The 20,716-nt window shown below is 49.7% G+C and overlaps 1 protein-coding gene across 3 annotated transcripts; it reads left to right on the top strand.

Annotated features, from left to right (window-relative positions):
* The first annotated feature begins 1,969 nt into the window (after window positions 1-1,969).
* Window positions 1,970-20,300, top strand: scarb1 (scavenger receptor class B, member 1). Of its 3 annotated transcripts, XM_088935630.1 has the most exons (13): window positions 1,971-2,668; window positions 5,923-6,083; window positions 7,627-7,768; window positions 7,895-8,098; window positions 8,202-8,297; window positions 9,091-9,206; window positions 9,634-9,800; window positions 10,240-10,358; window positions 13,689-13,762; window positions 14,731-14,782; window positions 15,102-15,248; window positions 17,259-17,369; window positions 19,397-19,485. In XM_088935630.1, exons 1-12 carry the CDS (start codon window positions 2,549-2,551, stop codon window positions 17,367-17,369), a joined length of 1,509 nt encoding a protein of 502 aa, XP_088791756.1. In that variant the 5' UTR covers window positions 1,971-2,548; the 3' UTR covers window positions 19,397-19,485. The 3 variants fall into 3 exon arrangements, with proteins under 3 accessions (XP_088791755.1, XP_088791756.1, XP_088791757.1); XM_088935629.1 differs by lacking the exon at window positions 17,259-17,369 and having other exon boundaries at window positions 1,970-2,668; window positions 19,397-20,300; XM_088935631.1 differs by lacking the exons at window positions 1,971-2,668; window positions 17,259-17,369 and adding an exon at window positions 5,071-5,157 and having other exon boundaries at window positions 19,397-20,300.
* Window positions 20,301-20,716: the final 416 nt, after the last annotated feature.

Below are 20,716 nucleotides of genomic sequence, written 5' to 3'. Positions count from 1 at the left end.
CCGCAACGAGGTCAGAGGCAGAGCCGTCCGAAACGCCACCACCATCTCCAACGAGCCATGTCCGAGCCGCCGCCACGGCTGTTGCACCTGCTGCCGTGGAGCTAACAGAGGCCGCAACAGCAGCTCCCGCTCCCTACAGCTCGGACCCAGCATGCTGGGGTGAAATAGATGAACAGAGGCGGCCATACTGGGCTAAACTGGGCCCGAAATCGTGTCAAAACCAAGACGCGGATGTTGCAGTATCGGAAAGACAACATAAACACTAACAGAGGTATTTCTCCAAAACCCTCTTCAAAAGAAAACTCGGAAATGGCGAGTGTGTATCAAGAGAATGGCTGCTGTATTCCCCCTCGAAAGGCGCAGTGTTTTGATTTGCATGTAAATTATTTGGGGACAGCGACGATCAGTCCGGACCGGCCGCAGGCTCTAGTGACTGGAAAAACTGCCGCCGCACGCCTGGCTGAACACGAAGTGTCGGAGAGCCGTAGAAAGGCTATGGTTGCACACGGTATGAAGTGTTTAGCAGAGCAGAGAGGACCCGGGTTCGAGCCCATGCAGTGAGACAGGAGCTAGGCTGGGAGCGGCGAGGGCACCAGCTCAAGAACCCGAATCCGTTACAATAACAAGAGGACAGACAATGACATGTGGGCTATTTCGAAGTCGCAATTCTGAGTTTTTAAGTCACAATTCTGAGATATGAAATCGCAATTCTGAGTTTTTAAGTCGCAATTGCGAGATACCATAGCGCGTTTTTGTTTTACTCCTTGGCGGAAACGGGCTTCCATAGGTCATTGGTCTCTGCGGCGCTGATCTTCTTGCTGTGTATCGTCGGTTTCAAAGCAAGCGTGCGCATGATTTCTGTTGTCAGCTCGCAGATTGCCTGTGAATCTGATTTATTGGTTGCATTGCTGCACTTGCATTACAGGCTGTTGTAGTGTGTGTGTGTGTGTGTGTGTGTATTTGGGCTCCCTGTGTACCTGTGTGTGTGCCCTGCGAGTGCCGCCTTAAATTCCGTTTGAATCGGCGGTAGCAGCTCGTACTCCGAACGCGTCACTGAATTATTAAAGTAATTTCTCTCGCTTTTTTTCTGGTAATGGGATGGGGGCGGGGACCTACACAACGTGTAGCCTAGGGGCCTCTGATCACCTTAATCCGCCACTGGGTGCGGCGTGTGAGCAGCCCCAGTGCCTGAAGTAAAGGGGACCTGAGGTGTCTTGTAGCTCAGACTGGAGCCACAGGGCTGCAGCGCTGACTGCTTCTCCTCAGCTGCAAGCCCTCCTGGTCCCTGTCCTGTCAGCGATACTCCACTCCTTATCTAATCTCACTGCCGGGAGGTGGGAGGTGGGAGCAGCAGCTGATCTGCTCCCCCTGTCAATCGGTCCACAGCTGCGCAGCTGAGCCAGCAGCCATGTCACCCTGCAGCTCGCCGCTGGCAGCCCCACTGAAGCCCAGCAGTGTGAGCCTGGCCAGTACCTGGATGGGAGACTCCTGGGAAAGCTAAGGCTGCTGCTGGAAGAGGTGTTAGTGGGGCCAGCAGGGGGCGCTCACCCTGCAGTCCATGTGGGTCCTAATGCCCCAGTATAGTGATGGGGACACTACACTGTAAACAGGTGCCGTCCTTCGGATGAGATGTAAAACCGAGGTCCTGACTCTCTGTTGTCATTAAAAATCCCAGGGTGTTTCTCGAAAAGAGTAGGGGTATAACCCTGGCCTCCTAGCCAAATTTCCCATTGGCCCTTACCAATCATGGCCTCCTAATAATCCCCATCTCTGAACTGGCTTCATCCCTCTGCTCTCCTCCCCACTGAGAGCTGGTGTGTGGGGAGAGGACTGGTGCATCATCCAGGTGGGTCTGCACACTGGTGGGGGTGGAGGGGATCCCCATTACCTGTAAAGAGCTTCGAGTGGAGTGTCTAGAAAAGCCCTGTATTAGTGTAGGGAATTTATTATTATTATTATTATTATTAAATGCATTGCATTGTGTGGAGCAGAAGCATTGTGGACACGAAAAATCAGAAGAATGAGACCCATCTTGCACTCTTAATTGTTTTTTTTACAGACACTACTTTCTGCAGTAAGAAGTGTCCCAACCAGAAATAAAACATCCGATATTACTGGATACTTGTCTGTTACAACCACGCGGAGGAGGAGCTGCAGCGGCGCTCGAGAGACAGCGCGACAGCGTCTGAACTACATTTCCCAGAATCCCTCAGTTAGGGGCGGGGCCCCGCCAGCACAAACCTCGCATAAACTGAGCTCGTTATCAAAACCACGATGGTGCGTTACAAAGTGAGCATTATCTCTGCATCAGTGAACTTTAAAATCGGACTTGGATGGTTCACGACGACCCGGAAAGCTTCCAGCCTTATATAGCTTCCAGACAGATCGCCCCAGCACTACTGCTGTTGTCTCGGTCGCAGCTCCCTGATGTAGCTGACAGGGTGAGGGGAGAGCGCACTGACAGATACCAAGTGGTTTTATTCTGTGCGCGCTGTTCTTAGTTAAAGCTAGATACTCTTTTAACTTTGCCGGAGCTGTGCACAGAGAAATGGTTCTGTCTAGAACGAAGTTAGCTCTAGCTCTGGGAGTGTCCGGAGTCCTGACTGCAGTTTTCGGGACTATTCTCGTGTTCGTGGGACCCATTGTGATCGACCAGCAAATTGTCAAGGTACGTTGTTCACCTTTTTAAGCTCATTAACATAATATATATATACACAGAAAAATACATGAAGTGTCACGGGAAGCATATATTATTCATTGGAACAAGTAATAGGTTTATTCCATGCTGAAAAAAAGAAGAAAGAGAACACATTGTTTATTGTTCATTTGTTTGACATCGTTGTTACGGATATAACTCGTTACTCGTGGGCAGACACCTGCCTGTTCTGACCTGCAGAGCCTTCTGGTGAGCCGCATCTTGTGCAAGAGAAGGCGCGCTGGCCAGCCCACAGCCCACAGGAGAGCAGCGGCTCAGGTCGCGTCCAGGGGAGCGCTTGTCGCGCAAGCCGGGGGTTTTGCACACTTTTCTAGCTGGGGACGTGACCGGCGATACTGCCGTGATGCCTCCGGGACGTCACGTGAAAACCGTGTTTTCGAATCTTCTTCGCCGTTAAAGGTGGTTTTAAAACGCACGATGATTGTGATTTGGATGTAACGTGGCGTAAAAGTAATGACGTGCGATGGACTGGCGTCCCGTCCAGGGTGTACCCTGCCTTGATCCCCCGTTGCTTGCCGGGATCGGCTCCGGCTCCCTCGCGACCCCGACTTGGAAAAAGTGGTTAGAAAACCGATGGGTCGCGAGTGACGTCACTAAATCTGATCTATAATTCTGAACAGCAAATGCTCGTGCCAAAACCGTCTTGCAGTGCCGAGTGGGACTGTCCTGGGGGGTAACTGGGGCAGCAAAGTCCAAACTGAACTCTCCTTTCCAGGCAAGCAGGTTGTAAACGAGATCATGAAATGAATACCTGTAAGGACAGTATGTAACATTCAGTTGATCACATTGGAGCACAAAAAATACCTTTGGTTCAAGTGACCAGAAGTACTGGGACACATTCGGGTTTAAGAACCCTTCTGCAAATTGGAGTGTAAATCTCAGTATTTGTTTGCACTCCCCTTTGTGTCTGAAGTCTTTGACCCGCTGAGCTCTACAGACTCTGCGCGGTCGGTCGAGCTGCTGTGTCAACCCTCTGCTGCCCACTTTGAGTTCTTTCCTATCGGAATGTTCTGACATCGCTTTTTGTCTTCGGCACATGAAATCCACGCTCAGTCGGATTTCAATCCGAAGGTTGACTTGGCCAGTCAAAGATTTTCCACTTCTTTTTTGCTCCTGTTGAGCTCCTTGGTTGTACAGCCAGTGTGTTCTGCCTCATTGTCGCGCTGTGCAGTTGAAGCACAGCCCAGTAAGTAGGGCAGTATTTTATTCTGCACAGTGAATACACTACAAAGCTTTACAGAGAGATGTACAGTCAGGTGAAACAGGAGTCCTCTTTTTTGTTCCTGGATCAGGTTTATTTTGAGACTGGGGTAGCAGCCAATAGGTTCTAATCATCTTTATTGTAGTTACTGTGCTTTCATGATTTGATTGCATGCACTATCAAATGTTTTCCTCTAGGAGTGAGCTCAAATTATTTTCTCAATCATTCTGTAATTATGAAATTTGTGGACAAGAACTCTCAATGTGCTCAGAATTCGCCCTGCTGCTGCCATGATGAGTTACAGAATTAGTACTGACAAGCAATCCAGTTCCAGAGCCCAGGCCATGTCATCACCTCTTTGGGCTCCTCTCTAGAGCATCTGAGCTAGTTCTAGAGCCCAGGCCATGACATCACCTCTCCAGGCTCCTCTCTAGAGCACCTGAGCCAGTTCTAGAGCCCAGACCATGACATCACCTCTCTGGGCTCCTCTCTAGAGCATCTGAGCCAGTTCTAGAGCCCAGACCATGACATCACTTCTCCGGGCTCCTCTCTAGAGCATCTGAGCCAGTTCTAGAGCCCAGGCCGTGACATCACCTCTCCGGGCTCCTCTCTAGAGCACCTGAGCCAGATCCAGAGCCCAGGCCATGACACCACCTCTCCAGGCTCCTCTCTAGAGCACCTGAGCTAGTTCTAGAGCCCAGGCCATGACATCACCTCTCCAGGCTCCTCTCTAGAGCACCTGAGCCAGTTCTAGAGCCCAGACCATGACATCTTCTGCAGTGTATTTTAAAATGGTTGATTTTGGTATACCCCATTTATGTGCTGTAATTCCTGGACTGTCTTGAATATTCATGGAATAGCCACAGTACTGAGCAGACCTGGCAGATATGTCTGACATTTCATTTTTACCTGTTAGCTGTTTCCTTTATACATTTACATTTTTAATTAAGTGTTTTTTTGCAACTCGATTTGAGCATTTTATGCGAGACCTTGTAAAAGGACATTCGAAAGATCTCAGAATTAATAAAACACTGATTTCATGTTTAGACAAGCAATGTGAAGTGTGTTTTAGTGCAGTGAAACTATCTGTACGTTTTGTTATTTAAATATGTAATCCTTTATTTTTCTGTCCCTCTGTGCTGATTTTGTGATCGAGCTGTCCTGAGTCAGAGCTGTACAGTGAGACATACTGTACAGTCAGGTGAAACATGAGTCCCCTGTTTTTTTGTTCCTGGATCAGGTATGTTTTCAGATTCAGACAGCGACCCATTAGTTCTTAACAACTTTATCATAGTTACTGTGTTCCTTCTGCTACTTTGCTTTCATGATATGAACTATTAAATGTTTTCCTCTATGAGTGAGGCAGAACTGTTTTTTAAATTATTTTGTAATTTCAAAATTCTGCATGTTTAAAATATTGACATCCTAAGACATTGCTCACTGTTTTGTAACTTATTGTTTGCAGGCATCTTGCAGTACGAGCTGTTCCTATTATCTTGAAATCTGCATGTTTGATGATTCATGTTACTGTAAGTTTGGGATCAATATGTGAGACAGATGTGACAAAGACAGCATTGTTAGAACTTCTACAGGAAAAAAAGGAGCCCTGGAATTGATCTTATTAATGCCTGCATTGCCACAATTGGTCATGACCTGTTCTGCTCGATGTAGATGTGCTGGTTTGTAAATAAAACTTGATTTTATGTGCTGTGTATGAGACTCCTAATTGCACAGCAGTCTGATCCACTCCGGGTTTGACAGTACGCTGCAGGGCTCTGGTCCTGAAGTCAACACCAGAAGCAGGAGATTTCATGTCTGTTAGTGTCGGTTAATTAGCGTGGCCAGGCTCGCTCTGCTAAACTGTGTGTTGCTTCCCTGGTTCAGCCTGTAGAGCTTGAACCAAAAGACCACTGCACCAAGGAAAACCTGAAATGGATCAAACAGCTATGTAATGGTAGTCGCTGTCCCTGCGTCCTTATGGCTGTGGACTCTGTGTTGCCCCCAGAATGTGCAGATCGACCCCAGCAACAGCATGTCCTACACCATGTGGAAGGACATCCCTGTGCCCTTCTTCATGTCCGTCTACTTCTTCCACATCCTGAACCCTGAAGAGATTCTCCGCGGGGAGAAGCCCATGGTGGAGCAGAGAGGCCCGTATGTCTACAGGTGAGGATTAGAGGGTGGTGGGTGGCGGTTGTGGGTGGCGTGTGGCAGGAGGGCGAGGGTGGCGTGTGGGTGGTGTGAGGGTGGCGTGTGGGTGGCGTGTGTGGGCGGGTGAGGGTGGTGGGTGGTGTGTGGCAGGCGGGTGAAGGTGGTGTGTGGGTGGCGGGTGTGGGTGGCGTGTGGCAGGAGGGCGAGGGTGGCAGGCGAGGGTGGCGTGTGGGTGGCGTGTGGCAGGAGGGCGAGGGTGGCGTGTGTGGGTGGCGTGTGGGTGGCGTGTGTGGGCGGGTGAGGGTGGTGGGTGGCAGGCGGGTGAAGGTGGTGTGTGGGTGGCGGGTGTGGGTGGCGTGTGGGTGGCGTGTGGCAGGAGGGCGAGGGTGGCGTGTGGATGGCATGTAGGTGGCTGTTTCACTTGTTTTTCTCCCACCAGTAGAAGTGTAAGTAAGACTCTTTTCTCATGTGGTCTAGAGGTGGAGACATTCCCTACTGGTATCGCGGACCTTTCTGGAGTCTGTTTTGTCTCTCTCTCTGCTCAATTGGCCCCTTGTCCGTGCGGTTGCTGTGCAAGCAGTGGTTAACCCGAGCTCAGAGGAACTGCACTGCTGTCGCCGCTGGTAGTTTCAGGACAAGGGAGTAGACAGTGCTAGACAGTCACCACAAGTCCCAAGTCTTACACAACACCGGCTCCACAACTTGCATCAGTGGTTTTTAAAGCTAGAGAATCTGATGACTGCAGCATGGCGTGCGCTGGGCATGGCGTGCCTTGCGTGGAGACGTTGTGCCTGCTTGATGCCTGTGGTGTCATGTGCTGGCTGTGGTGGGCAGGGAGGAGCCTTTGGACCTCAGGATCCAGTCATTTGACTTGTGCTTTTCCAAAAAACCTCCAGTGGTATTTGCAAAGTTCATGCTGATTTAGTGCATCAAATCAAAAGGCTTTGAAATAATTGACACTTGCAGTGCTTGACAAGAAATTCAGTTGTTTTTTAGAAGATTCCTTTACGTATTGTGGGTGTGCGTGTAAGAACATAATGATTACGCACATTATGAGATGAGAGAAGTCATTCAGCCCATCCAGCCAGTTTGGTAATTAGTCATTAATTGATACCAGAATCTCATCCAGCTGTTTCTTGAAAGAAACCAGGGTATCAACAACATAACTGTTCCAGACCCCCACCACCCTTTGCGTAAAGAAGGACCTCCGATTATTGGTTTTAAACCCACTTTCATGTAGCTTCCAGTTGTGCCCTCTGGTTTGTGTTTCACTGTTAATTCTCAAGATGTCGGCTGGATTGAATCTTGTCAGCGCTTTTGAGGTTTTTGAGAGTTTGTATAAGGTCCTCTGTTTTAGTGATTTCAATGGGTTCTTTCTGATTTTCCACGTTGACTTTTACAAAATACTTGTTGTCGTCCTTCAAAGCATTAAAATCAATCTTGCTGATTGCCAGTGGACAGACAAGGGTCATCCGGCTTGTTAGGTGGCTAAAGCGAATTTGGGAGTCCCATAAGCGTTTTCCACCATTTTCCAGTCCCGTTTGTCTTTCTTTTCCAGGGAATACCGCCAGAAGCATAACATCACTTTCCATGACAACAAGACCGTGTCCTACAGGGAATACCGCCAGTACCACTTCTGGCGGAACATGTCTGTCGGGAACGAGTCGGACGTCGTCACGGTACCCAACATGCTGGTGCTGGTAGGTGTTGGGCCTCCATACGGCCAGCAGGGCGGCGCTGCTGGTGGGGCTGAAGCACTGAAGCCCCATGACCACCCTGACCTTTGACCCCCCCCCGCGCTGTGTGCTCGCTTGCTCCCCCTGCAGGGCGCCGCAGTGATGATGGAGGACATGCCCTACTTTGTCAAGATCATGGTGAGCACCACCTTTAAGGCTTTTAAAGAAGGCCCTTTCCTCACAAAGACGGTGGGGGAGCTGATGTGGGGCTACGAAAGCAAGCTGGTGGATTTCCTCAAGCAGTACTTCCCCAACATGATGCCGGTCGAGGGGAAATTCGGCCTCTTTGCAGAAGTGAGTACTGCTTCACCTGCGTCCCTGCAGGTCTCTGTGTGTCGGCACCATCCCTGCCAGTGACCAGAAAGACCACTTGTCCCTTCTTTTTTCTGCTTTGCAGTTCAATAACTCCAACACAGGCCTGTTCACGGTGTTCACCGGAGTGGACGACATCAGGAAAGTTCATAAGGTCGACTCGTGGAATGGCCTGAAAGAGGTGAGCAGATTAAAATCTATCCGCACGTGTTGGATTGATTCTGGAAATCGGTGTGCACCTGTAATATGCTGCGGCTGGCGATAGTTAAGAAAATGGCAATAGTAAAATAAACCCAAAGGCAGGCAGATTTTGCTCCACTCCACGAGCAAACAGGACCCTGTTTACAGCAAGCAGCAGGGACAGGCTGGAATGCACCAGCCAGTGCGGTAATAGGCAAACACTGTCCAGAGTGAACTCCAAGCAGGCGAGGTTCAGAGCCAGGTAAACACAGAAGCGCAGTGCCAAGGGAAATCCATGCTCGGAGCTGATGGGGAACAAGCAGAGTCCATGGACAAAGAGGCACAGTACAAAGCACTGGGGGGATATCCAAGTAATGTAATGAGGATTTAGCGAGGGTCCAGAAACCAGGAAACAGAATGGCAAGAGCTCAGGAAAACGAAACAAATCTAATGGGTCCTCAATACAAGTGGTGATGCATAACAGGGTGAACTCTGTAACAAAGTTCCTGTTTACTGCCAGATCACCGCTTGAGTAGATTGAACCACCTGAGGCGGGCATGGTGAATAATCGTCTCCAGGTGGTACAAGACTCCTGTCGGATTAATTACCATGATAACCTGTGCAGAATGACAGGTGATTGTGGGTGTGACCCGCCACAGGCTAGTCCTCCTGCTCATCTGCAGCTCCAAGCACGACAGTACCGGGGACTAACACATTTGCAAAGGCCGACATGGTGAGGAGGAGGGCACCTGAAGGGCTTCTGCATGACGCAAGGTTACTGGTTGCTTCCGCAGGTGAACTACTGGAACTCCAAGCAGTGCAACATGATTAACGGCACAGCTGGACAGATGTGGCCCCCCTTCATGACCAAGGAGACAACCCTTCCTTTCTATAGCCCTGATGCCTGCAGGTATGCTCTCAAGTTAACAGTCCCCTACGACGATATGGCACCATGATAACGACCCTTCCAATGAAGCGCCCCTACAGTAACTGACCCCTACAAGAATGTACTCCTACAGTAACTGAACCCCAAAATGATACACCCCTATAGTAACTGATCCCTACAGTAACTGAACCCCACAATGATACACCGCTACAGTAACTGACCCCTACAGTGATATGTCCCTACAGTAACTGACCCCTACAACAATGTACCCCCACAGTAACTGATCCCTACAAGAATGTACTCCTACAGTAACTGAACCCCACAATGATACACCCCTACAGTAACTGATCCCTACAGTAAGTGGTCCACGAGTATCAAGCCGCTATAGTAACACTGTAGTCTGTGCAGTCACCATGTTTACCCCGGTGGTCCTGTTCCGTCTGTCTCTCAGATCCATGGACCTGGAGTACCAACGGCCCGGAGAGGTGGCTGGCATTCCCATTTTTCGCTACGTGGCGCCCAAGACCCTGTTCGCCAATGGCACCGACTACCCCCCCAACGAGGGCTTCTGCCCCTGCAGGCAGTCGGGCATCATGAACGTCAGCACCTGCAGACACGGTGAGATCTTCTGTACTTTCGATCTCCCGGCCCTTCCCGACAGGCGCCGGGTCTGGCACGGGCTCCGGCACAGGCAAATAAACAGGTTGGAAGTCACGTAGGCAATGAGGAGGGATGTGTGTGTTATTATTTTAATGCCTTGCCTGATATGAGCCTTTGCAAAAAAGGTGAGGATTATAGATTGCCAGTGATATCCTGTACATGTACAGTATGGGGGTGTGCACCTAGAGGTGTGCATATGGGGGTTCGATTACAAGGGTGTGCAGATAGGCTGCATGTTTGGGGGCTTATGGAGTTTGTTGTGTGTAATGGGGCTCACATATGGGGGTGTCCTGATAGTGATGTCCGTATGGGGGTGTGTTCATAGTAGTGCATGCACAGGGGGCACAAGTGCTTGTGTGCCTTTCGGAAACCTGGCGGTTGGTTTTGTTTTCTGCAGACTCCCCTTCGTTCCTCTCCCACCCTCACTTCCTTAATGGCGACCCTGTCCTGCGGGAGTTCGTCCTCGGGCTGAGCCCCAGCGAGGAGGAGCACGGCCTCTTCATCGACATCCACCCCGTGAGTCATCGCCGCTGCCACCTGCCGTGCGGCCGCGTGCTGGCGCTCCGTTCCCAGATGGGAATAACGGGAAAGCAGCGAGGGTGTGGGTGATGTGGAGTTAAACTTCTGTCCTCTTGATTAGGATCTAAAAAACACACCATGAGCTGTTCACACAAGACTGTGTTTTATTGGATTTAGGGCACCCTGACCCTGTAGTCTAATCAGACTTGAGAGATTTAGTCATAAAAACACAGAGGGGGAAAAGGGCTTTGTGAGCATTCTGATCCATTGCGCAAGATGTTATCTGGCTGAGACCGATGTGCTTATGCTGCATTTCAGAATCTTTCTCATGATCTCATGACTGCTCTGTTAGAGTCAGTGTGTACTGGACTCCGCTACAAGAGTCTGGAGCCCTGTGACTGGGCTCCACAGGGACTAGAAGAGTCTGGAGCCCTGTGACTGGGCTGTGTCAGTGTACTGGACTCCACAGGGATTAGAAGAGTCTAGAGCCCTGTGACTGGGCTGTGTCAGTGTACTGGACTCCACAGGGACTAGAAGAGTCTGGAGCCCTGTGACTGGGCTGTGTCAGTGTACTGGACTCCACAGGGACTAGAAGAGTCTGGAGCCCTGTGACTGGGCTGTGTCAGTGTACTGGACTCTGCTACAAGAGTCTAGAGCCCTGTGACTGGGCTGTGTCAGTGTACTGGACTCCACTACAAGAGTCTGGAGCCCTGTGACTGGGCTGTGTCAGTGTACTGGACTCCACTACAAGAGTCTGGAGCCCTGTGACTGGGCTGTGTCAGTGGACTTGACTCCGCTACAAGAGTCTGGAGCCCTGTGACTGGGCTGTGTCAGTGGACTTGACTCCGCTACAAGAGTCTGGAGCCCTGTGACTGGGCTGTGTCAGTGTACTGGACTCTGCTACAAGAGTCTGGAGCCCTGTGACTGGGCTGTGTCAGTGTACTGGACTCCACTACAAGAGTCTAGAGCCCTGTGACTGGGCTGTGTCAGTGTACTGGACTCCGCTACAAGAGTCTGGAGCCCTGTGACTGGGCTGTGTCAGTGGACTTGACTCCGCTACAAGAGTCTAGAGCCCTGTGACTGGGCTGTGTCAGTGGACTGGACTCCACTACAAGAGTCTAGAGCCCTGTGACTGGGCTGTGTCAGTGGACTTGACTCCGCTACAAGAGTCTAGAGCCCTGTGACTGGGCTGTGTCAGTGTACTGGACTCCACTAGAAGAGTCTAGAGCCCTGTGACTGGGCTGTGTCAGTGTACTGGACTCCACTAGAAGAGTCTAGAGCCCTGTGACTGGGCTGTGTCAGTGTACTGGACTCCACTACAAGAGTCTGGAGCCCTGTGACTGGGCTGTGTCAGTGTACTGGACTCCACTACAAGAGTCTGGAGCCCTGTGACTGGGCTGTGTCAGTGAACTGGACTCCACTAGAAGAGTCTAGAGCCCTGTGACTGGGCTGTGTCAGTGTACTGGACTCCACTAGAAGAGTCTAGAGCCCTGTGACTGGGCTGTGTCAGTGTACTGGACTCCACAGGGACTAGAAGAGTCTAGAGCCCTGTGACTGGGCTATATCAGTGTACTGGACTCTGCTACAAGAGTCTGGAGCCCTGAGACTGGGCTGTGTCAGTGTACTGGACTCCACAGGGACTAGAAGAGTCTAGAGCCCTGTGACTGGGCTGTGTCAGTGTACTGGACTCCACTAGAAGAGTCTAGAGCCCTGTGACTGGGCTGTGTCAGTGTACTGGACTCCACTACAAGAGTCTAGAGCCCTGTGTCTGGGCTGTGTCAGTGTATTGGACTCCACAGGGACTAGAAGAGTCTAGAGCCCTGTGACTGGGCTGTGTCAGTGTACTGGAGTCCACTACAAGAGTCTAGAGCCCTGTGACTGGGCTGTGTCAGTGGACTGGACTCCACAGGGACTAGAAGAGTCTGGAGCCCTGTGACTGGGCTGTGTCAGTGTACTGGACTCCACAGGAACTAGAAGACTCTATGCAGTCTGTAACAGTGTCAGTTCATTCTGCAGGGATAGTGCATGTTAACTCTCTGGGTCCTGTACATTTGTCACATCACAACAAACAGCAAACTAACACAGCAGTAGCTGGTATAGCAGAGCCTTGTGCAGTGTGCAGGGCCTGTCGCAAACACCTGAGACGATGTTTCACAACATAATTAGCATTATTATCACTAATGCTGTTATCTAATTGAATTGTTTTCAAACCCTGCTCTTCTCACAAGTGAGAGAGATATTGAGAGATAAGAGATAACATTCTTCCCGAAATTCAGAAATCTAATCCCAGAGTTCCCACACCTGCCAGAATCACAACGGGTCCCAATCCTACTGGGAGAGGGAGGAGGGAACTCAGTTGAACTGGCAGCCCAGTATGTGATCTCCTGTCACAGCCTGAGGAACAGTGAGTCTGTCTCCCAATAATGCTCCAGCCGCCTACAGAATATGTCAATATTGTATAATATGTCTTTGTTGTAAATGTCTGTAATATGTCTGTAGATTTTATTTTACTTCTATTTTTGTTTTGTTTCATGTAAATATCATTACTTTCATTTGCTTTGGCAACACTGATTGTACCCATCGGTCATGCTAATAAAGCACCTTGAATTGAATTGAATATTGATTTTAAGCAGTGTGTTGGGGGGGGGGGGGGGTTTGAGTTTTTATTTGTTTATGACCAACAGTAAAACAGCAATGATCTCTGATAAGGTAATTGGAAATTATCCTTTGAGTAATTGACATTCAGCTGAAAGCTGATGTGTATCTGCAGTGTCAGAGATAATTGTGCAATAAGATAAATTAAGGCTTCATGTTTTCCACACGTGAGGACATGTTGTAGGTTTAGTCAGGTGCTGTTGCAAGGGGCTGTGCTTGTCTTGGTTAATTGGTGTGTGTGCTCTGAGTTCTACTCTCATGCAGGAGAGAATGAATTCAAGATTTTGTTAAAGACTTTGGTATTCGTGCCGGTGTGTGTACCCCAGCATCCTGGCTCAATCCAGGTCAGGAGCTTTCAGCCTCGGCTTGTCTGGGCCTTCCCTAATCCCCTTCCTCATCCAGGAGCAGACCTGAGAGCTGGTGAAACAGAAAATCATGCTTTAAGTAGTTTCTGGGCTCATGTTTGTTAGTTCAAATGAACTCATAATAAGGCAGCAAGCTTGATCTATCTATTAAACAGGTTGTGGATGTCATGAAAGCCTGGAGTGAATCCCATTGGAGCTGTGCATTGGGAGTCAGACTGACCATATCGTAAAGCCCGGCGTGGATCACACTGCTGTGCATCGGGAGTCTAATTTCCACTGTCTCTGTCCTTGTGTTTTGGACCTGCAGGAAACGGGCGTCCCTGTGAACGTGTCCATCAAGCTGCAGCTGAATCTGTTCATTAAGAGCGTGTCGGGCATCACGTGAGTCCAGCCCGCCCAGCTCCGGCTCTGCTGCGGCGCTTCGATCTCAGCCTGGAGACCCGAGCAGAGGAGCTTGAATCATCCAAACTGTGCAAACTGTCCGCCTTTTGTTTCTTAGATTGTAGGGCTTTAGTCCTGCTGGTTTGTGAGGATCTCTGCGGTGCTGGGAGTCCTGGGCGGTGTTCCCCTGAATGGCGGTCTAGCCAGAACCCCGCAGTGTAACCCTGTTTCGCACTGCCTGCCTGGCTTTGCACAGTGCTGAAGATCCAGCGCTGCTACACACTACTGCGTCCGGCCGCTGCCTGGCAGCTTTCTCACACTTGTTTCCAGAATGCCGAGCTCTGCAGGAGTCGTGCCCGCCGGCATGTTTTACACAAATCTTTCTCGCCACGTGGCAGGTGGATTGGCATTTGTCTCTCTTGCTACGTGAACCCACTGACTTCAGCAATACGATAGCTCAGTGCTGCTGGTGGCTGGGCTGGGGATGGCACAAGGCTCTGAAGCCCACTGGTGAAGTTACACGCTCAAGCATCTGACAGTCCCCCTGTTGTCGTTTAGCTTCAGTCTAAGACATTTCTGTCAGCGCTGTGGGGAGGTGAGTTCACTGAGGACCGAGGACACCAGTGCAAACCCTCCAGCTGCTTTGCTGAGGCTGATTCCTGACCATTAGCTACCAATAACCAGGCAGCCTCTCCTTGACTGTGACCTTTGTGTCTTACTCTTACAGTCATTACTGCATCAGAAAGGCTGGGGTTGACGGGGGCAGGTTTGGCCCACATGACCCTCGGTAGCTCAGTGATCCTCAATCGCCTTCCTGTGACTCGGCAACCCCAGTGTTACTGGGGTCCTCTCAGTCCCCCAATTCCAGCAGCACAGCCCTGCGGTTGCCGAGTTCGGGAATTTGGAGAACCTGGAACTGGAGAGTGTGTGTGGTCCAGCTGGCTGAATTCTCCTTGCTGTTTTTACAGAGAGACGGGTAAAATCTCTCCGGTGGTCATTCCGATGCTGTGGTTTGCAGAGGTAACTAGTTCTTGTTTTTTACGGCCAGCTGTTTAAGGTCAGTTTAAGCTCTTTTCCTTGTTTCAGCCTCGCAGTCTCAGCTGACTGAAATTGGATCAGATGTCTGTTTTCTACCTGATGTTGAAGTGCTGTACTTTACAATATCATTTTGGGTATTATTCCATAAAGACCTGGAAACACCAGGAATTCTGACTGATTAAGTCGAATTGGTTAATTGAAGTCTTCGGGATCTGGGAGACGGGGAGAGAGGTCAGCAGACTGATTTGGCCCGTGTGTGACTGGATGTCCAATGACATGACGTTCTCCTCCTCCTCCACAGAGTGGCTACATTGAGGGATCGGTCCTGACCACCTTTTACAACAACCTCGTGCTCCTGCCCTCCGTCATGGAGTACCTGCAGTATATCTTCATCGTGCTGGGCCTCGCCCTGATTGCGGTCTCTGTCGGCCTGGCGCTCTCGGAGAAGGTAGGACAGCCCTGCTCGCACCCAGTCTGCAGGCTGGCGTGGGCAGACAGCCAGACCAAAGCCAGGGCCCCTGTCTGGGCACTGCCCAGGCCACAGTCGCTCCTCACTTCCTCATGCGAGTCGCCTGTCTTTGACTGGAGCCAATTCTGCAGACGGATACATTGCAAAACACACAAGCATGCATGTCGCACTTTAACTTTTTCTTAAAAAAACATAGTGCTGAGAGAAATTGTGACGTTTAAGTTTACGCAGAGCCAGAGGGGTGATTCCACTGGCTGTGCTTGCAGACGTCCAGGCGGGAGGAAGGCGGGCTGTCATCACGGGCCAGGACTCCTGTCTGTGGCTGCCCGGTTGCCTTGTGTCTGTCCCTCCTCCACTGCCAGTGCCACGTCCCTTCAGGACAAACTGTTTCCCATCATTTTTAGCATTTTGTTTTTCAACTGTGGCTTGCGTTTTGAACCTGCAGAAAACCCCCAAACAATCCTGCTCTTCTTTTACATGGCTGTATGTACGTTCCTGTGAGACTCCGCCTGCCCGCTCCCTCCTGCAGCTCTGCGTTTGTTCTGTCCTGCAGCTTTTGCACAAGTTAAATCTCTTGTCCTGCAGAGTTCGCCGTCGTCCCCCCCCCACTGCTCTGACATCAGTCCCTTCCTCTCCTGGCCTGTTCTCTCCCTTCCTGACAACCTTCAATCACTTTCCCTGACCTTAATTAGGGCATCCAGCTAATGAGATGTCTTTGGTGGCGTTTCTCAGGAACACACCACACACACCACACACACACCTTTCAGGGGGTGGGCGCTCTGACTTTGAGGCGTTCAGCCGTGATCCCACGGGTGCAGCTTAGCACCCCTGGCTCCTCATCCCAGCACAGACCCCACCTGCCTGAACCTGGAACATGTCATTTGCTAAAACAGGAAAGACAGACCGGGCTCTGCTGCGACTTCTGGACCCAAATACTCATGCAGAACTCTTTGCCATACCTAGAAATATGTGACGTGCTGTCATAAAAGATTATCACCCTTCCTTTCATTGAAAGTGAAGCATTTTAACCAGATGAAACTGACCACAATTCTTATTAACTCCGATGACTGTTGTGCTGAGAAAATTTCACGTGAATATTTGTCATTTTTTTAAGTGATCATTCTCAATCACAAGTTGTTGGATTTTTGAGATTGTTGCCGATACCCAAGTGTAGCGATTAAAACGCAAAGCAGGTCGAGAATAACTGGGTTTCTGTTTTTACAAGATGTTGATGTAAAATCAAATTGAAGTGGGGAAAATGTGGTTTTATTGGGAATATTTGTCGCTTATTGATTTAGGCCAAAATTCAGTCCGATTCTCACCTGCCTGTTACTTACAGACTTCAGACCCAGTGATTGATGTCTGCTTTCCACTGGGAAGAGGGAATGTTCCTTCAGGCAACCAGACCAGTACCTGGGCTGGAATTTGTGACTGGGCCAAAGATTCTGTTCTTGAGGCCCTAATCAGTCTGCCTGGGGTCTGGAGAGTTCGGCTAGCTCAGAACCGCTCCGACAGTCCAAAAATCCAATAACCGATCCTTGGTTTTGATTTTTCTCACAATGTGTTGACATACCGCCTTGTCTTAACATCTCCTCCGAACCCCTTCCTGAAAAATAAACAAACCAGCTAAAATGAAACAAAGCAACCGTTACTGGATATGATCTCTAATCAACGTGCATGTTGTAATCAAATAACATTCAACATAAAATCGATCATTTAAAACAAATCCCCAGCCGTCTCCATTAGCAGTCCTACTCGGTATGTATTCCAGACATTCCAGGTATTGGAAAAATGACGTTTTATGACCATTGCATGGAAACCAAATGAAACTAAACCAGATTAAAATAAAAAAATAAATGCAAACTAATGATCTAGTACGCAAACAGAAATAATAACCGCAGCTGTAATTGACAACAATCAAACCCTACTATAATTAATGTCATCTAACCCCGTACCTAACCCTATTAAACGAGACTGATTATCTTTTAGGACAACCAGGTTAATAGCTCAGTAAACAGCTCGAGTCATAATGAGATGCAGTCCGAGAAATTTATCGGGACGAACGAGAGCAGCAAAGTCATACAAGAAGCCCATTTCTAGGTGGGTGACAGGTTTGAGAACAATTTATTTTTTCTTTTACGTGGTTTTTAATTGCCTGCAATTGAATGTGAAAAATATACATAAAATATACATTACCCACCCCAATTCCAGCATAAGCAATGGTAATTCAAAGTTAATTACGTTCATTTAATTTAATTTCTGGTAGCACTTTACATCTCTTTGGAAAAAGATGAGGGTCTGGGGGGGCTTTGTATATGGTGAAGTAGAAGGCAGAGGAGACGCAGCGCCACCTGCTGGGCTGGAGCTGGAGTAATAATTACCTTATCGCCATCATCATGAAGTTTTATTCCCCAGATGAGTCAGATTGAGAACAAATTCTCCTTTACCGCCTGGTTTAGATTTTAAAATGTAATGTTTAAAAGTTAAAAAGGAGTTACAAGAGGTCCTGTTGCACTACTATGACCTTGACCTCACTGTGCACGGTAAAATTTAAAATAACTCTTAAATGTAGTTTCTTAAACATATTATACTCAGAAAAGTACTTGTAAAGTGTTACCAGTTGTGAAAAAGGACACATGCACTGTTGATGAAAGCGTTAATTTTTGTGTCAGATCATTTAAATGTATGCAGGATTAATTATTATTTGTTTTTATTTTGTATTTCATTAGTTTAATTCTACAATTAATTTTATATGTCTGAGTCTATGCTTTTAAGCAGCCAGATATTTTTTAAGTGTCAATGTACTTTCTGACCTGTGTCATTGAACTTGGGGATTGAACAGACTTTGGTACGAGACCTTCCAAAGCACAATTGCTCCGGCTGTTAGATTCAAGAAGATTGTGTGGATGCGATGGTCCCACCCCCACACCTCCAACTGTCCCCTGAAGTTAATCAGTAACATTGTATCCTCAGACCACTGCTGTATGTTGAGCCTCATGTCCAACTTTCACCCCTCACCTGTGTTAAAACTCAACTCCACTGAGCTGCAGGCCTATATGATGCAGAGTCTTTGCAGGTTTTTCTGAGCTGGGCCTGTGCTGGCTGTGCCACACTGCACACACTGCCCGGCCCTCGATCAGGTGCTGTCCTGTGGCAGTTCTCGGCTTCGCTGGGCACATCTTTATATATCATGCATGTGTACAAGTGTGCTGGAGGATGCTCGTGCTCACTTGTGGATGCTCGTGCATGCTTGTGGATGCTTTTGCACGATGTGTGTGTGGAGATGTGTGGTTCTATTCCCGGGCTAATTCAGGCATACACTGAATCTGAATAACTGCATTGTTGACTGGAGGGCGAGTGAGGATGTGTGGGCTGTAGGTTCTGCTGGAGAATTAAAACTATTAATGAGTATCAGGCGGCTTCAGGACTCCAGTGTTTGAGCAGAGGGGGACCCTGTTCCAGCCAGGGGGCTGGGGGGCTGGAGAGCAGAGGCATGAACACACAGTCTGTTGCCTCTAGACCAGGGGCCTCAGGGCCCCGTGTGTGTCCCTCGGTCACACAGCAGGCAGGCAGGTCATCCTGTCTTCCAGCCACAGTGGCCCAGAGCTCATCCTGCTGACCACAGTGTCCAGCAGTCCATCACCAAGCCAATCCCAGTGAACACAGGTCCCCCCTACCCCCAGCTGGGGAACTGGAGCCTCTGGGGTCAGTCACCTCACTCAAGGGACAGCAGCAGGGGCTCGAACCCACAACCTGCCGGCCACGAGTCCAGAGACTGACCCGCCAGGCTATACTGACCCCACACAGTGGGTGTAATTATGTAATTAATTTCAGGATTGGCTCCAAGATGTTTTCTAGGTGACTGTAAACTTACTTCTATCACCTTGTTTTGAGTTAATTGACCGTAAGTGACCTAAAGAAGAAGCCTGCATGTATTGCAAGAATATAATCGGGTTAATTGACTGCTTGGGTTGAAACCCAGAAGACACCAGGGCCCCAGGCAATGAGTCTGGGACCCCTGCTGTCCAGTCGCGTCAAGGGGCACGATGCAAGTGGAGTCAGTCAGCGGTGCGATCCACCTGCCAGCTGCACAGGAAATCTGAATCTGCTGTTTTGTGGTCCTTCAGAGCCGAGCCGAGGAGAAGACACCCCCAGCCCTGGACCAGGACGAAGGCCTTTCAGCTACGGAGAGAACCCCCCTGTTGCAGGACTCTACCCCATCCCAGCACGCTCCCCACTGATAGTGGCAGACTCACGGCAAGGCCTGGCCTGACCGGGGCAGCAGGCAGGGGTGTTTAAAGCCGTGTCCAGTGAAAGGGCACGGCCCAGTGCTGCCCAGTGCTGCCCATCAGCTGTAGCTAAAGGTCCGTCACGTGGTACAGCCCGGAGTATTGCACTTGTGTGAACCCCTGTGCCTCTTGTGAGAATTCAGTAGACGGTGCTCCCTAATTCCCTGTCTCCCTTCTAACACTCGGGCAGTTCTTGAAACACTAACAAGCATTGCTTTCCTGTGCCAAACGTGTGCAGCGACCCTCCGTTCTGCTCTGGTTGTCGGACTGGGTCACCCAGGAGCTGAGTCCAGATCCCTGACTGCAGCAGGACAGCTATGGACATGCGAGAGACCCTCTGTGCCACAGCCCGGCTCCACGCGATTATTAATAAACTTAAGAGCAAGAATTAGTAAGTAAATCATCGTCACTAGTCTTGAAGGAGGCTCGTCCAGCGGTTTTACTCGGAATCAGCTTTACAGATACAAGTGGGGGGGCCTTTTACCGAGTTAGAATTTGTCAGGAGCTGTTCAGAAAATCAGCTGAGCCTGACTTTCAGGAAGCCGGTTCGGACAGAGCGGGTGAAGCTCGCATGTGTCGACTGTACGAGAAACTGCCCACGTTTGTGCAACAACGTGTTCTGTTACTGTTTCGTAACTTTGCACAGAGCTACGGATATGGAACACATTTTGCAATTTTAATGAATATTTTATATGTAAGTTGCTGGATTTTTAAAAATCTCTTGATAAAAAGATGCTTCTTACTCGCCCTGGTCTCGTTATTCTGTGCGCGGGTAAGTCACTGACAAGAGCAGCTCACCTTGTGCGTTAGGCTAGACACGTGGCTCCCAGACGCTGGGAGGCTCTCCAGTGCTTCCACAGTCCAGCGGGGCGGTCCCCTCCTGATCCTGGTCGGTCCTGCAGCTCCGAGCACCATCCCCGGCCGCGGAGAGGGATCTCCACCGATCTCTCCTGCTATTTACAGCTGCCTTGGTGGGGAGTCTGCTGCACTGCTGCCTGTCCAGCTCCAGCAGCACTGCAGCGTGAGCCAGAGGCACAAGCAGGAACGACCAGAGAGCGGACCTGAATGCGACACACTGCTTTACACACAGGGGGGTGGGGGTCTGGCACAAGGGCCTGCCCTTGTTGTTGAAGCCGATATCCAGCTGATCCTGGGCTC

Source organism: Atractosteus spatula, chromosome 17 (genome assembly GCF_055471065.1).
Source record: "Atractosteus spatula isolate fAtrSpa1 chromosome 17, fAtrSpa1.hap1, whole genome shotgun sequence".
NCBI lineage: Eukaryota > Metazoa > Chordata > Actinopteri > Semionotiformes > Lepisosteidae > Atractosteus > Atractosteus spatula.
This window is presented reverse-complemented; position numbering and strand designations above follow the sequence as displayed.

Excerpts from the sequence above, each read along its gene's own strand:
- scarb1 (XM_088935629.1), top strand. The coding sequence starts at position 2,549 with ATGGTTCTGTCTAGAACGAAGTTAGCTCTAGCTCTGGGAGTGTCCGGA. Across the intron at positions 8,298-9,090 it reads CGTGGAATGGCCTGAAAGAG|GTGAACTACTGGAACTCCAA; the intron begins GTGAGCAGATTA and ends TTGCTTCCGCAG. Across the intron at positions 9,801-10,239 it reads CGTCAGCACCTGCAGACACG|ACTCCCCTTCGTTCCTCTCC; the intron begins GTGAGATCTTCT and ends TGTTTTCTGCAG.